General features: G+C 39.6%; 1 protein-coding gene across 1 annotated transcript in view; it reads left to right on the forward strand.

Annotated features, from left to right (window-relative positions):
* Window positions 1-17279, forward strand: part of LOC117548768 (laminin subunit alpha-2-like) — a 200447-nt gene that overhangs the window by 54208 nt on the left and 128960 nt on the right. Inside the window, 6 exon segments of the mRNA XM_034220232.1 lie at window positions 2903-3007; window positions 6450-6661; window positions 7980-8091; window positions 9080-9193; window positions 11666-11793; window positions 16676-16762. Coding sequence (XP_034076123.1) covers window positions 2903-3007; window positions 6450-6661; window positions 7980-8091; window positions 9080-9193; window positions 11666-11793; window positions 16676-16762 — 758 coding nt within the window.

Raw genomic sequence — 17279 nt, forward strand, 5'->3', positions numbered from 1 at the left:
GGCTAGACCTGCCCAAAGGGAGGCTCGTCCTCTCTAGCCCCATTTCAGTCCCAAAGCCAGGGCTATTATCTGTATTTTAACAGACTTATCTTTTAAATTGAGGTGTATTTATTGTTCTCTTCAAAGTCTATTTTTCTCTGAAATTGTAGGGAGGATGGTCCTCCCTTTCCTCAATGGACGAGTCTCCACTGAGTAAAGTAACTAGCAGTGTTATTTAACATACTTTTATTCTGATAAGTATTGTCAAGTTCTCTGGGTTTTTGGCATTTATTTGAGTGTTTGCCAACATTTGAGAGGCTTGAGGGACAACTGGAATCCTTTTTCTTTTTCTTTATTTCAACTTTTCAAGGACACATTAGGATTCTTTCAGGTTGAAAACCTTTAAAAAATACCAAAGGACAAAATAAATCAATTACAGCAGTTTTGCTTTGCAATTTCATATATTATAGCCTACATTAATCAGTAACCAAGTATTTTACTCAAACTCAATGTATTTAATAGTTAAATAAGTACTTTAATTGACCTGGTTCCCCCCAACCACACATTTGCCATATGTGACCCGCTCTATCGAAATCAATCGAAAGTCGCAATGGCTCATTTCAAAATAAATGTGGATTTGCGTAAAAAAATAGTTTTTCGGGGATCGGGTGTTTTGTTTGATTTTAAATAAACAAAGTCTTGGCTTTCAGAATATGACATTTTTATTTCCAAAATCACACGATAAATACATGTTTGAAGCTTGTAAAGGGAAGATGACAGCTCTCCCTCGCCACTCTGCTCTTCCACAGCGCCGCTTCCCCTCCCTCCGCTGACATTATGAATGTAAGCGGATATGTCGGGACAGAATTTATTTTACCGGACACATTTGAAACTCACCGGTCATGTTTCAATAATAATAATAAGAATTGTGTAGCAGAGTTTCCGTTAGCAGGTAATCACCGGACTATGACCGGATATGCTGATGTTTAAAACTCAGTTAATGGGGCTCATTTTTATATTGCTTCAGTTTATAATTGTTACAGATCAAAAAATTCAGATTCATTTTTCAATAAATGATTCCACAAACAACAAACAACATAATTATTACATTCAAACAAACTACTTGTAGTAGATGAAGTACATTATTCAAAAGTTTACATTAACTTTGAATAATAACACGGGAGAAACGGATGCTCTCTTTTCCCCTCTCCCTCTCTCTCTCTCTCCTGACAGCCCGTCAGTTTCTCATGCAGCTCGCTAAACAGTGGGCGGGGCTTCAGGTGATCTTCAGGGCAAATCGTGTTGGGGAACACGAATCAATAGATTAAAAATCGTGTTGGTGAACACGAAATGCCGTGAGACTGGGTTGGGTGATCATGCAGAGCTGCGTGTCTCCATCAGACTCAGCAGCTGATCTGATCTCTCTCTCGGGTCCGGTTATACTTCACTCGCGTTTATGTCCATATCGATCAGATCCAGCTCTCCTGATCGGCCTTTATAGAGAGCACCGATCAAACTATTAAGAGTGAATATCGGCCGATAATGACCGGCGGCCGATCGATCGGCGGCTAACGGAAACTCCGATGTGCGACTGTCGGTCCTATGTTGTAAAAAAAAAACACAAAAAAAAAAAAAAACATTTTTTTTATTTTTGATTCTCAAAATTACGGGCCAAATATGATTGCTGGCGGGCCAACAATGGCCCGCGGGCCGCCTGTTGCCGACCCATGCACTACAGTATGTTTTCTCTCAAATACTTCAGCTCTGACGAGTCTCTGTAAAACCTTTTTATTTTTCTTTGGTGTCCTTTGCTTTCATCATGTTGGCTGTTGTGTTGCCATGGAACAAACCCTTTTTCCTGTTTAGGGGACTAAAGTGTGAATAAAGCGAGTCCATACTGGGATGCAGAGACCAAAGAAGGATGAGTAGGAAAAGTGTCCGATATGTGTGGGGCGTGTAGTGAGGGTGTAAACTATGATTTGACTGCCTTATAGACTCCAAATCACCAAATGGGGTTGGATGGAGAATAAGTGTTAGTCAATAAAACGTCCACCCAAGTACACCTCCATGCCCACTATGGTGTGTATGTGTGTGTGTATTTTCAGTCAGCTGTGAAATGGGTGATTCCTCCTCCCGGTTTAAGAACCAAGGGTAATGATGTACATGTAGAATGGAAGAGGTTTATCGAGGCATTAAGCCCACCTCTTACTCCCTCTCTATCTCTGCCTCTCTTCTTCTCAGTCCCTGGCTCTATTTCTCCCCCCCCCTCTTCCTCGATGTCCCCCTCTCTCTGTTTTTATGGTGGCATTATTATCTCGCTCTCCCACCCATTACTGTTCAGGTTGGAGCAGAATAATAAATTTCAGGATCATGCCGACACAGCGTTTCTCCTGCTGAAGCTCATTCTGTGGACTCGACAGAAACACTGCATGGAAACACAAGACAACAAAGATTGTAGCATAATCTCTTTCTCTTTACTTTTGAAACATTTTGAAACTATTTTTAGGAAAACTATCATAAGTTGAAGAAGCAGCTGTAGTTGTTTTGTTTTTTTCTGTATTCCTGTTTAAGAAGTAAGCACACTACTACTACAGTCATACAATATTTACATATGCCTTTAAAAAAACGTAAAATGTAGGTACTTTTATATCCACATAATATCAACTCAATCGGGTCGATCAGTCCACTTCATGGTCTTAATTGAATACAACTCTTTACTTGATTAGTCTTTTGTATGCTGAATGATTTATTTACATGAACAGAATATTTCAAGTGGTGTTTTTGCAAAATTCCTGCCTTTGTTGGTGTATAACCACCACCTGTAGATCAAGTTTATAATGTCATAACATAGCCAGTAATATGTGTAGAGTAACTTTAATCCACGTATGTGCGTCCATACTGATCTGTCTGTGTCTTTCTTCAGATTTCAGCATATGGGGGGAGTTTGGTCTACACTGTGTCCTATACTACAGACCAACAAGAGCCAATGGCCATCAGAGTCACCTCCCAACCCGACCTGATCATAGAGGTAAGATTCTAAACACATTGTTGTAGCGACCGTTCACAAACATAACCACTGAGAGGGCTAAGTAGTAGTCTGAAGTTGAATTAATCTCCATTAATTGTATTTCAATGCAAAGCAAAGCGGCAAGTTGTAAACATAATCATTATTGCGATACATTGTGATAAATATTGTGCCCCTGAACTATCCCCCTGCCCTTAACAAGCAAAAGTAATGATCAGAAGGTGCAGAAGTAATGTCATTTACCCGGTTACATAGACACACCTCCACACAGCACACACCCAGTTACCAAAAAAACAAAACAGAATCCTTCCCCTACACTCTGATACAAATGAAGAGGCATATTGTAAATTAAACTCTAATTAAGAGCAGTTTAACTCTAATGCATACTTGCTTTATTAAACCATTTGGGTACATTTCGGACATTCATTGTGAGCAGACGGTTACATTCCTCAAAACAGCTCATTTCCTTTGGGCAGCTGTGAGTGTTTCCAACATTTAACACATACATGACTTTGTTGTGTTAAGGGAATGGTCATGACCAGAGGACACCCACGAAAACACAAGTGTGTGTGTGTGTGTGTGTGTGTGGTGTCTGTGTGTGTGTGTGTGTGTGTGTGTGTGTGTGTGTGTGTGTGTGTGTGTGTGTGTGTGTGTGTGTGTGTGTGCGTGTGTGCATGCGTGCGTGCGTGCGTGCGTGCGCGTGTTTATGCATTTAGGTCTGCAGCGTTATTTATCTCTTCCCACAAGCCATTGACTTTTGCACCAGTGAAGACCACTAAATGAAGCAGCAAATAAAAAAACACACACACACACACACACACACACACACACACACACACACACACACACAGAAGCAGCTACAGCTGGCAGAGAAATGCTGGACTTAGCAATAAAAAATGCAGATAGTCTCTCCCTCCCCTCTCTGTATGTCTTTATAATGAGCAGGTTGTGATATGATGTATGGCAGCAATAAGCAAAGCAGCAACACTATTAGTTAACTTAAATCTCTATCAGCATTGTGTGTGTGTGTGTGTGTGTGTGTGTGTGTGTGTGTGTGTGTGTGTGTGTGGTGTGGTGTGTGTGTGTGTGTGTGTGTGTGTGTGTGTGTGTGTGTGTGTGTGTGTGTGTGTGTGTGTGTGTGTGTGTGTGTGTGTGTGTGTGTGTGTGTGTGTGTGTGTGTGTGTGTGTGTGTGTGTGTGTGTGTGTGTGTGTGTGTGTGTGTAGACCACACAAATACAAACAGGCATATAAGTAAATTGGTGTGTGTGGGTGTGGACATGTTTTAAAGCGTGCCAAAGCTGCAGAAATGATCCCGTTATTTCACACGCACAACTTTCTACCAATGACGTTAAAGGAAAAAATGTTTTAATTAGAAAAGTTTGAGAAATAAATGCTCTGTAATAAGCTGCAATGACATGTGGAAATAAACTTCTCTGGAACTGACTGCTACATAATTGAAAGACAAATACAAAGTTGTGTCTTTAAGATATGACATTTAAATTAAATTAGGACAGAAATGCAAACATTTAATGCACACATTTAAGCAGAAGAAAATGAATATACAATGGGAAGAGTGAGAGGAAAGAAGGAAACGAATAAAGGATGGAAGGAAGAAGGAAACACAGTGAGAAAAACGAGAATCAGATGATGGGAAAGAAAGTAAGACAGAAGAGAAAGGATGGAAGGACAGTAGGAAACGAAGATAGAAAATGAAGGTAGACAGACGGAAATTAACACAGGAAGGGAGGATGGGAGAAGGGAGGTAAGTCGAGACGTGAAGAAAGAAAACTGCTGAGATGGATAGTCACAGACCAATGAGCTTCTGTTATTTAAAGATGTGTCAGTCAGAGTGACAGATGGGGAGGAGAGGAGGACAAGTGTCGGCCTTGTTGTCAACAAAAAGCCTCTCCAAATGATGACGATAATGAACCACCTACACACTGTCACAGGCTTTCTCCCTCTTCACTTCTCTCTTTCAGTCTTTGTCTTGTTTTGCATCCCCCCCCCCCCCCCCCACACACTGTTTACTCTCCGCATATCTACATCAAGTTGTGATATTGTTTGTTGCATGGTTTGTGAAGCGCAGGCAGGAGCCTTGGTTGTAAGTATGCAGGATCTGAATAGACAATAATCTCTCTGTCTTTGTTTGTCTGTACGGCTTTGTTGATTTCAACGTCTTTCTCTCCCACTTCATCAGCTCCTCCATCTGCTGAGTTACAAAGAAAAACTGTAAATACCAAACATTTCACGACAGCAATAAACACTGCCAATGCATGCATCTGGAGTTCTCGCTGTAAATAATAGATACAAACTTGATTTTGATTTGTTTCTAAACTATATTTTAATGCAAAGTAATCTTATAAGTTCTTCTGTTGGTACCACAAAATGCTTTCTCGAGGACCATTTAGAATCAGGTTGAAAGAAATATAAACACAATTATCTTACCTCTCGTTTAGGTTTTACTCAATACTTCCTATTTAATTAAAACGTGTTTACCCCAAAAAGACCAAAAGCAACATTTAATGTATCCCTTTGTCTGTGTTTCCAATTAAATGTGGCCCAGTGATGCGCAACCAATGTGTATAAATCTGCAGCTGAAAATAGTCCCAAACAAGTGTTCTCTGTCAGTATTGATTGCTTAAAACTTGCCCAGCTGCTTTTCCTTTTTAAAAATAAAACTATTGTATATTTTACTGCACATAATTTAGAGGAATGAATAGACTTTAACCTGAAAGCTAAAGGCAACAATGCAATGTTTTTTTGTCTTTTCTTGGAATTTCCTTCCAAATTAAACCTTATCCGTTTAATTGATATTTTTTAAAGATGTGATTACTAGAAGTAAGCGACAATAAAACATGGCCTCTCTTTCAGAAACTTAATGAAAACACTTTCCTCAGAGGTGACTTTGTCTTTTTTTCTTGTCAATCTGCCTCTTTTCTTTGTGTCTCTCTTTCTTTCCGTCTTTATCTCCGCATCTCTCAGCCTTTATCTCTCCCTCCATCGCCTCTCTTTCAATTAATTTTTATTTAATGGTTTATTGGCATGGTGAGCTCTCTCTCTCTCTCTCTCTCTCTCTCTCTCTCTCTCTCTCTCTCTCTCTCTCTCTCTCTCTCTCTCTCTCTCCATAAGTAGTTGTCACTCTGCGTTAGCCGCTACATGCCATTGATCTCTTCTCAACAAGAGATAGTCAGATACCAGGCTCCAGCTCAATTCACTTTGCATTCAGTCCATTCAAATTGTCAATAGAGACTGCAGCTCATTACCTAATGACACATCATTCACTCTCACTGTCTCTTTTTCTGCAGGTCAGATGCATATTCCTCTAAAGGAGGTGTCATACTCTATTTATGTTTTGGAGAATATCCCCTGTCTAGATGTATGCAATTAAAAATAAGCTGCAACAAAGAAAAAGATGAACACAAGTTTTTTCTTCTGTCTCTGCCAGGGAGGCGGGATCAAGATTATTGACAGAAGGTTCGGCCAACCGGTGTACCCGTCATCGCCAAGCACCAATCACATTCCTCTTTCACCCGCTAACTTCCTGGTTGCAGAGACCGCTCAGCCAATCGGTCGCAGGGATTTCTTGTCAGTGTTGGCCAACGTGACCAGAGTGATGGTGCGGGCCTCTTATAGCACAGAGACAAGCGCTGTGTACAGGTAGAAACACACACACACACAGAGACAGACACACACACTGACAGGCATAGTTACTTACTGTACATTAGGTCAAAGGTAATAACTCATTATTGTTATTTGTACCTGTAACATTCCAACAAATGTAATATGATGTGATACTGCTGTTTTTTCGAGTGCCAAAGATGATTATTAGGGGTCAAAAGCAGCAGGTTGTGTTTTAGATTTGTATTTTTTTGTTGATTTTGTCACATGGCAAGTATTTACTTTCATAATAAACAGTTGGTAATAGCAGTTTGTGGACTTTTTGTGCATATAACTCTTCTCTTTTATTACTAAATACTAAACAAATGTTCATAATAATAGGGTCATTTCACACAGCCTTTTCACCACATGTGTCAAACTCAAGGCCCGGGGGCCAAATCAGGCAGGAGGATATCATTTAGTGGGATTTAATTTCGGCCCGCAGGATAATTTCTAATTACTATTAGATCTGGCCCGCTGGTATATTGCACGCACACCTTCACTCCATCCTGAGGGTCTCCTCTGCTCAGAGCCTGACCCCAAACATTGATGAACTTGCACCCGAGATGAGACGCCAAGTATCTGGCTTGAACTAGCATCACAGAGCAGCACACTGAGTTTACATGGATGTTTCCTTGTGCACTTTTTTTCTTGAGACAACAGGGCATGTTTGTTTTTTTCTTTTTTAAGCTATTGTTGGCCTGTGGGAAAATGTAATCATAGGAAATGAGTCTGCAGATAGAGCCATAAGAAATTAATGCAACTGATTATTTAATGTTGTTTTTATAGGCAATCATTTAAGCTTTGTTAGTTCCAGGTTTAATATGTGCAATAAGTTCATTTCAATAAGTTTTGCAATAAACATTGAACCAGTCCGGCCCTCGACTGGTACTGATTTTTTTATTTTGGCCCACTGTGTATTTGAGTTTGACACCCCTGATTTACACAATGCTCCAACACGTAATATATTAAGTATTGATTAGTAAACTTGCAGACACATTAGTATTGGCTTTATGAAAGAAAACAACTTGCCCTAAGTTGAGTCTCACAAATATTAGTTAAATGTTAAATTGTGTGAATAACCCTACTTTAACCTTCTTCTACAAAGCATAAAGGGGGCAGTTTAATTTATAGAACTCACAGCTGTCTCTGAGTAAATTCTGCCTGAGAGAATGAACTCAGGTCATACTGTCAAACTTGTAATTGTCTAATCAGCCGAGTAGCCCTGCCTATGCAAGAGGTAAAGTATGTATTCAATGTCTCAATGCTTGATATTTCACATAGTTGTTCTGTGTGTTTCTGTTCTGTATACTTGCAGACTCCACTCATTCTCTATGGAGGTAGCCAATCCCTCTGCTGGAGGAGAGAGGAGGGCAGCGGCAGTGGAGAGCTGCTCCTGTCCTCCTGGATATGCTGGAACTTCCTGTGAGGTAAACATAGAAACACACTGACTGATGTGTGTTATATAGCTTTTTGTGCATGTAAATGGTCTGCTGAGGCTGAAATCCCAACGAGCAGACTGGGTCAAACAGAGGATGAAAAGAGTTGCTGCAGCTCAGGCATTATGAGCAAAATAAAGGGCTTTTTTAAACCAGGAAATGTGGATAATAGGGCCCCTTTAAAACCTCCTCTACATCAAGCAATACTATCCCAAATACTTTGATGATACTTTAGAGTTAGGTCTAATTTAAACTATATAAACATCAAGCAACTTCTTAGTCTTTGCAAGTGTATTGTATCCCATAGTTTAATAAAGAAAGGGGACCAAGCGATATTTGTGTTTGGAAACAGATCTGCTGTAGACTTTGAGCCGAAACGTGCTGCTTTGAATTATTTAAAATACAAATACAAACACACCAGTATGATTTATTGTATTTAAGTATAACAGATTCTCTTTTGTATTACTTTGTATGATTATGGGAGGAAATAAAAGATCATCCGAGTTTTCTTTTTCTTTTAAAGCCTGTTAAGCAAAGCTGAACATGAAATGCGAGCATCATAAAAGTGTTTAGTGTCAGACTGCAGCTGAACGTTATTATTGAATGACACACAAATGCACATCGGGGGTTTTAAAAACTCAAGCATACAAACAGACATAATCACACACACACACACACACACACACACACACACACACACACACACACACACACACACACACACACACACACACACACACACACACACACACACACACACACACACTTGAGGTGCTAATTAGAGGATCACAGGGTAAACACTTCACACTACAGCAGCTTTAAGACTCTGTCCGTCTCTCTTACTGTGTGTGTGTGTGTGTGTGTGTGTGTGTGTGTGTGTGTGTGTGTGTGTGTGTGTGTGTGTGTGTGTGTGTGTGTGTGTGTGTGTGTGTGTGTGTGTGTGTGTGTGTGTGTGTGTGTGTGTGTGTGTGTGTTTCAGACATGCGTTCCTGGTTTCCGAAGGGTGAACGGGAATCTGTATAGCGGTGTGTGTGAAGCTTGTCGTTGCCACGGACACGCTACACAATGCCATGAGGTCACAGGACACTGCCTGGTGAGATGATCGATACGTTGATTAAGACATTTGTTATGTGTTTCAATCAGTGCTCAAAACCACACTGTAGTTATTCACTCGGCTTTACTCTGTCTCATAAATCGTTTTTTGACATAATAAAGGGGTCTTTTTATTCCAGGAAAATTGGTACCAGACATCGAGTGTTGGGAGCAGAAAATGAAAAGGCTTGATTACTTTTGATATTTTCAGAATGTCAAACGATAATACGAAGATGGAAAGAAAAGCATACTTTGAAAAATGTTAGAATATGTTAAGTTACAGCATTATATGTTCATGCCTGTATTGGGATTGAATGCAACACTTTATTCTCTCTAAGCTTCCTTTAACTCATAAAGCTGCCATTCATCACATCAAGGTATAATAATTAGCATGTTTCATTCAGAGTAAAACAACCTGACATTTCTTTTTTACAGTATGTTTTAAACAGTAATCTTTCCCATGTTGACATAAATAAAAACATTTTCAGGTTAACGACTCAAACAATTTCAATCCATTGTTTAGAAAACCCTGTGTTGCTCACATGTATTGGTCAGTTTATAATTGAGAGTTCCCAAAAACTGTTGAAAAATATAGTAGTGTCTGCAATATGAGCGCTAACCAGTGTGGACTTCCATAAAAGCCTAAAAAGGACCCTTCCTCTTTATGTTATTGTATGCCTGAAATCAGAGCAACATTAATTAACCCTTTGAACCTGGAAAAACATGTGGAAAAAATACACATATTGAAATATTGAATATTTTTCTACAGTGAAATTACGTAAAGTCACCTCTTGATAGAATGTTCTTGGATCCACCATCTAGTGGTCATCAAAGGAAATGTAGGATTAAACACGTGTCCTGCTTTTATATACACACACACACACACACACACACACACACATGGTCCAATACACATGTTAGTGTAATGTGTAAACACATACATGCCAACCTTTTCATGTGTTACAGCAAACACACAGTCCCTCTACATCTACAATACTGCACACTGCCTCAGGCTGAAGTTGTCAGTTAGGATCTCTCTCACACACACACACACACACACACACACACACACACACACACACACACACACACACACACACACATACATACATCACACACACAGACACAAACACACACACACACACTTATAATGTGTTTTTATTCTGTATCAGACCCCTATAAAGTTATGTTAAAGACATGTTTTTAATTCAATTACTTTTACTGGTGGAAGCAGCGCTGCAAGCAAGTCAGAACATGTTGTTAAATGTGAGATTTAAATGTACAATTTTACACATTTTCAAAAAACTATTAACTTTTCTTTATTATGACTATTTGCTCTCATTTCACTTTTTTATTTATTATTCCTCATGGTGCATATTGAGCAATAAAGTAGGTATAATGTACTGTAATACTCATCAAAACGGTTCTCGGGGACATTATTGTTTTTTCGAGGATCTACCTGTGAAACAGCATGTGCTTGGTTACTATGGTAACCAAATGTGATGCTCATCCTGAACAAATTCAAACAGGTCAAATTAACCTTGACCTGGTGGAGATTGTTGCTCCTGCTGCGCTCTGTTTGACGATGATTTGATGGGACAGCTTTATTTAATAAGAGCAGTTTTGTTGTTATAAAATGTGTCACACAGTGTCTGCTCTTCTTATTGCAGTGCCGTAACCCTTGAGCCTATTTAGTATTTGACCCTCTAGAAGCAACGTGTGACACTAATTACTCTAAAATAATGCAGGTCAATCGTTAGCCCTTTGTTTTTTTTATTTTCACGGTCCCAACGTGCATTCTACACTTATCTATACATTGATTTTATTTGTGGCTCATTTTACTGTTGTTGTAGTTAGACCTGTCTGTATTCAGCATTTGGTGCTTCCAGGTTAACTTACAGGGGGAAAAGTATACCGTATTCATTGTAGCCTACTTAAAAATTAAGAATACAAAAAATAAAACCCGGCAACTCTGTCTTTTTAGTATATTAAGGTTTAATGAAATCTCTCTAAACCAAGATAACTTCACCGCCCTAAAGAAAAGGTTATTTCAACAAAAGGCTAATATATATATATCAGTGAATGGTGTTTTTTATGAAGTTAAACCTGTCGATGTTAAGCATTTTTACGCTAAAGTTGCTGCAAGGTACACTTTACAAAAATATAGAATAAAAAAGAAAAGACAAATCTTCAGGAAAAAAGGCAACTTTCTATTTTTGAGAGATGTTATGAAACCAATACAATCGAACAGACAGAGATAACTTCACCGCCCAAAATAAACTCTTATGTGAACAAAACACAAACACATTTGATGGTATATTATTTATTTCTTACCTAAAGCATGAATGAAGACAATATTAACACAAAGAAAATCTTCTGATGACACAAAGGTTAACTGATCAGGGTTGTTTGTTTAACAGTGTATTGGTTTTCCTGATATATAATTACCTTTTAACCTGTGTGTCTCCTGCAGGACTGCTCCCACCACACCTATGGCCCTCACTGTGACACCTGTCTACCAGGTTACTATGGCAACGCCACCCGTGGGTCACCTGCGGACTGCCAGCCCTGCGCCTGCCCGCTCAATCTTCCTAGTAACAAGTAGGTTACAGGTCTCATGGCGCCGTAACGACACAATTTAATAAAATACACCTCAATCTATTGCAGCTGGCCCCCATTTTCTCCTCTCGACCCCTCTCTCTTCATACTCTCCTGACACTCAAACTGCTCGTCTCTAAAGGATAACGCCACAAATAGAGGCTTCATCATTGTGGGTAGAAATATAATTGTCAAGGTATGAATATAAATATTATCACCGCAGGTAGAAGCATCTCCATAAGTGGAGAAACATCATCCCTGTGGGTAGAAATCTCACCACTGCGGCCAGACAACTTAACACAGTAGCAAACTCACACCTCCCACATGTAATTAAGGCATTTAAAATCTTTCACCATATCACTTGTGCTGTACAGGCTTCACTGTCTCAAATTATGGTTGTTCAAGTGACAGCGAGTATCTTCAAAAATATGTTTTCTAAAAAATAAGCAATCTTCTGTTTTTCATAGAAGCAGCCCAGGTAAGAGGCAAGGCTCTGTGTGATTATGGTTCATCTAGGAAGTATGCAGACCTTGTGTGTAAGGCTGGTGTGTGCCAGCTGTGCAAAAACATGTTTTCCACTCATTACATATTTTTAAACCGTTGCTGAGCAGAAATAATCTAATTAACACCCCATTGTGTTCATTGTCTATCCATTGCTGGCCTGTCCTGGGCATCCTTTGTTGGCATGGAAGATGGTCATTGTTGTCACTCCACCAGGTTTATTTTGTGGATGTATGAAGAGAACTCAATACAGCCTTGGAGGCGGGACCCATTTCATTCCTATGAAAGTTTCTCAGTGGCGCATGAAGGCAAAATGGCCGACCTCTCGAGAGCAAACTACCCGTATGTTCGCCCATAGAGAGGGCGCACAATCTCCCATTCTCGGGTCAGTCAAATGCAAAGGGTAACAAAGTAACACTGGATTCGGCTTTAGTGCATTTTTACAACTTTTAGACCCAAATTATTTAAATAAGGGCTATGAAATTGTTTGCACTGTGTAGTTTAAAAAAATTCTGCTGATTTACAGACGTCTCTTTCCCAATGGTCAAAAGGTAAAAGTATAAAGAAGAAACAAGCATTCATTGGAATTTTCTTTCTCAAATTTTACTTGAAATTAGTTGTGCAATATAATTGGATGTAAATCTGTCTTTTGTCACCAGTAGACCCATATATAATCATTGGTTGAATTAGATGACACACACACACACACACATACACACACACACACACACACACACACACACACACACACACACACACACACACACACACACAGGCAGCAGCAGCTGAGAATCCTCCTGCAGTCATGCCCTATCCTAAACTCTCCGAGCTAAAGAAAGACACAACTATCTCTGTCTCTACCCTCCCCTCCTTCTCTCTGTCTCTACCCTCCCCTCCTTCTCTCTGTCTCTACCCTCCCCCCTCCCTCTCCCCCCTGCAGTAATAATAGCTTGAAGGTGCCGTGCCTTTCAGCCCCTCAAAATAGCCACCTAGTCCGTTATGTTCACAGAGGCGAGTCCCTAGAATAGCCAGACAGTCAGACTGCTCCAGTTAGCTGTAAGGGTTAAGCTCTTACAAACATCTGATAAAGTCATATATGAATTTAAACATTTAATCTGATTTACAGCAGATTAGCAGAAATCAATTTAGTTCTGGAGAGCTGTTCCTCTTTATAAACATTCAGGCTGAGGAACTTCACTTCAAGGAGTCTTTTTTGTTCCATTTCTAGTTAGATCTAAATCTACTTAACATTTTAGGGTAGTATAGTTATAGACACTTAATCAATTATCCCTTAACAAAGATCCTAATGATTCGTACCAATACAGATTTAACTGTAAAAAAGTTTCCAAGACTGTCAGCCAATCTTTCCCAATGTGCTAAAGAAGATACTTGAATGGACAAAATATATTTTTTGAGTTGAAGTTGTAGCTTTATTTCTGTACTTGTTGCCTTCTTGAAACTAAATCTATGACCCACCAGTGCCCTCTTTTACATGTTCTCTTCTCCTGACACTCAGACTACTTTTCTTTGTATCTTTTAAGAATGTCACCACAGATAGAGGCTTCATCGCTGTGGGTAGGATTATAATTGTTATGGCATGATTAGAAATATTACACCACAGGAAGAGGCATCAATATACAGTAAGTGGAGAAACATCATGCCTGTTGGTGGAAATGGCATCTCTGCTGGCAGAATCAACACAACTGTGGCCAGAAAAACTGTAAAGGATGGAAAAATACTGTCATATTTTACACATGAAAAAACGTCATGGTTAATATTCTTTGTGAACTTCTCAGACATACACATCTTTATACTCAATTTCAAAGTTTGAAGTCACCTGTTGGCTATTTTAACATGAATTAAAACAGTATAATCCAGACAAAATATTTATTTTACACTTTCAATTCAGCCATTGTCACCACATTGTTTAAAACATTGGAGAGTCGGAGTTGGAGATTTTGTTGACTCTTGATCATGATTGAGCCACAAAACCACGGCTGTAGTTTTTCTTTAAAATCCCTGCAGTTTACTCATTGGTCAAAAATACATTGTTTTTCTTTAAACTCCCTGCAGTTTACTCATTGGTCAAAAATACATTGTTTTTCTTTAAAATCCCTGCAGTTTACTCATTGGTCAAAAATACATTGTTTTTCTTTAAACTCCCTGCAGTTTACTCATTGGTCAAAAATACATTGTTTTTCTTTAAACTCCCTGCAGTTTACTCATTGGTCAAAAATACATTAAAAACTGTGATTTGAAGCACATATTATATTCATCCCTGATCTAATTCCAATAGTGTTTACCCTACACCCACCTTATATCTCTATTTTAAAGCACCACACCTGCTAAATCTAGCTTGTGGCATTATTCCTTACTTGACACTGAAATACTAACATGTTCCTATTTAAATCTCATCAGATTTCAATTCTAAGCTTCCAGTTTTTCTTTTTGTATTCTGATTTAAAGTGCACCTATCATGCTATTTTTAGGCAATAGCATAGGTCTCAGATATATAAAAAACATGTCTATGAAGTGTTTTGCTCAAAATACCAAACAGATCACCCATTCTAGCCATGCCTCATATCGCTCTATTTCACTTCCTGTTTCAAAAGTGCTGATTTTGGGTATAAAGCTTTAAAAAAGTAAACATTGATTAAAAAAAAAGGAGGGGGCTGAGCTCATGCGGGACTCGGCAGCTACTGTCTAAACTAAATACTGCCGTGATGAAACGCCATATCATGGATTATCAAGGATTCTCTCTGAAACAGTATGGAGCTCAAAGGTTTTCTCTCTTGCCGGTTATACCACAAGGTGAGTTCCTTTTTATATCCTGCTTCTTCACACACATGCTCTCCAGAACAGGTTAGCTCTGAGTGTTAGCGATGCTAATGTAAACACCGACCATATTACGTCCAAAACAGTCGGGCATTGTTTCTGATAGCAACGTTTCTGATAGGGCCGTGGGTCCACATTTCCGATATTACATCATATCGGACGCAAATCTGGATCAGCTCCGTTGTAGCCCCGTTTTTAGAGATTTGGGTACGGAGGAAAAGAGAGAGGGTTTTATTTTCTGACGCTGCGTGAGTTCCCCGACACACCGGGGACACATCTTTATGTATAAAAGACATCACAAAGTGCATTTTGCATGATAGGTCCCCTTTAACTTTTGCTCAGAGGTGTCTTGCACTTTGATTGTCAGTCTGGTTAAAACAATGTTCTTTTTGGAATCCCTTCACACCAAATAACATCTATTTCTCAGTCTCTCTTCAATACTATAAATATAGAGTATTCCTCTCAGCTGTACCCAATGAAATTCAGGTCTTCATTACTTGAAATGTGCAATTAATCCCTGTGAGAAGCCCTAATACTCCCAGGATTTAGATATTATCCAAAAGTCTGCATGATAGTCTATTATTATTTTTCTTTTGATGTAGATCTGGATCAGATGTAGATAACAAGATTCAAGAGTGTCTATTATTAGAGTAACTCATTTGGATGATTGTGCCGCATTGGCAGCGGCACCTTTCAACTTCGTTCTGTTTGTGTCTCAGTCTTTAATGATTTTTTAGTCGTTTGAGATTGTGTTGCTATTTGTCACCTGATATATCTATATATATATATACATATTTTGCTCACACTTTTATCCAAAGCGTCTTACATACACTGGAAAAACAATGTTCCACATGTAATGTATTTGACTTTGTTTGCATATAAAGTCAATCACATTTAATCGTTTACATGAATGTGTGTTTTGGCTGAAAAGTGTCCTTTTTCCTCACACATTTTCTTAATTCACATCATCTCCCCCCCCAAATTATATATTTAGAAACGTCACTGAACAGCTTGACTTAACAATTGCCCAAAAGTTTAATTTTATTTAAAAGTTTTTTGTTGTTCTCATGCTTTTGCCAAGCAGTCTCACTTGTAGCTCAGTGAGCCAGTGAGTCAGTCGGGAACCCGAGCCAGCACAACTATCTATAGTTTCTGGAAGTGGGAGGGCGACAGAACGAGGGTGAGAGACTATCGTTTTACTCTCCCTCTCTTTCAGTTCATTTGGGTTTTCAGTTCATAGAGAGGAAGAGTGTTTTCAAATTGTGTGGAAGTACAGACATGTGGGTGTGAGAGGAAGGAATTAAATGTGTGTGTCCTACAGAGTGTGAATTTGAGGATTGGCAAGTGAAAGTAGTGACACAAGTTTAAGTGTGTGTGTGTGTGTGTGTGTGTGTGTGTGTAGACAAACAATGGCCTTAACTCGCCTTTGTCCTCTGCTCTCCCTCCTCCTCCTCTTCATCCCTCTCTCCACACTGGGACAACGCTACCGGAATTATCAACAACTCCAACAAAAACAACAACAACAACTTCGTCTCGGCAACTACGAAAGTTTCAGCCCCACCTGCCAACTCGGGAGAGAGGGGGATCTGCTGTGTGACCAGTGCCAGCCCGGGTACACAGGACCACGCTGTGAAAGGTAACACACACACACACACACACACACACACACACACACACACACACACACACACACACGCACACACACACACACACACACACACGCACATGCACACACACACACACGCACATGCACACACACACACACACACACACACACACACACACACACACACACACACACACACATCACTTCAGGGGACATTACATTGACTTACATGCATTTCCTGGAGACTTATCCTAACCTTAACCATAACCAACACACGCCTAACCCTAACCCTAATCAAGTCTTCACCCTGAAATGAATGATTCCCCTCATGGGGACCTCCAATATGTCCCCATAAGGGAGGCGAGTCCCCACACGTGACTGTGTAAACAGATTTAGGTCCCCACAAGTATAGTAATGCTAGGCCACACACACACACACACACACACACACACACACACACACACACACACACACACACACACACACACACACACACACACACACACACACACACACACACACACACACACACACACACACACACACA

Source organism: Gymnodraco acuticeps, unplaced genomic scaffold (genome assembly GCF_902827175.1).
Source record: "Gymnodraco acuticeps unplaced genomic scaffold, fGymAcu1.1, whole genome shotgun sequence".
Lineage (NCBI taxonomy): Eukaryota > Metazoa > Chordata > Actinopteri > Perciformes > Bathydraconidae > Gymnodraco > Gymnodraco acuticeps.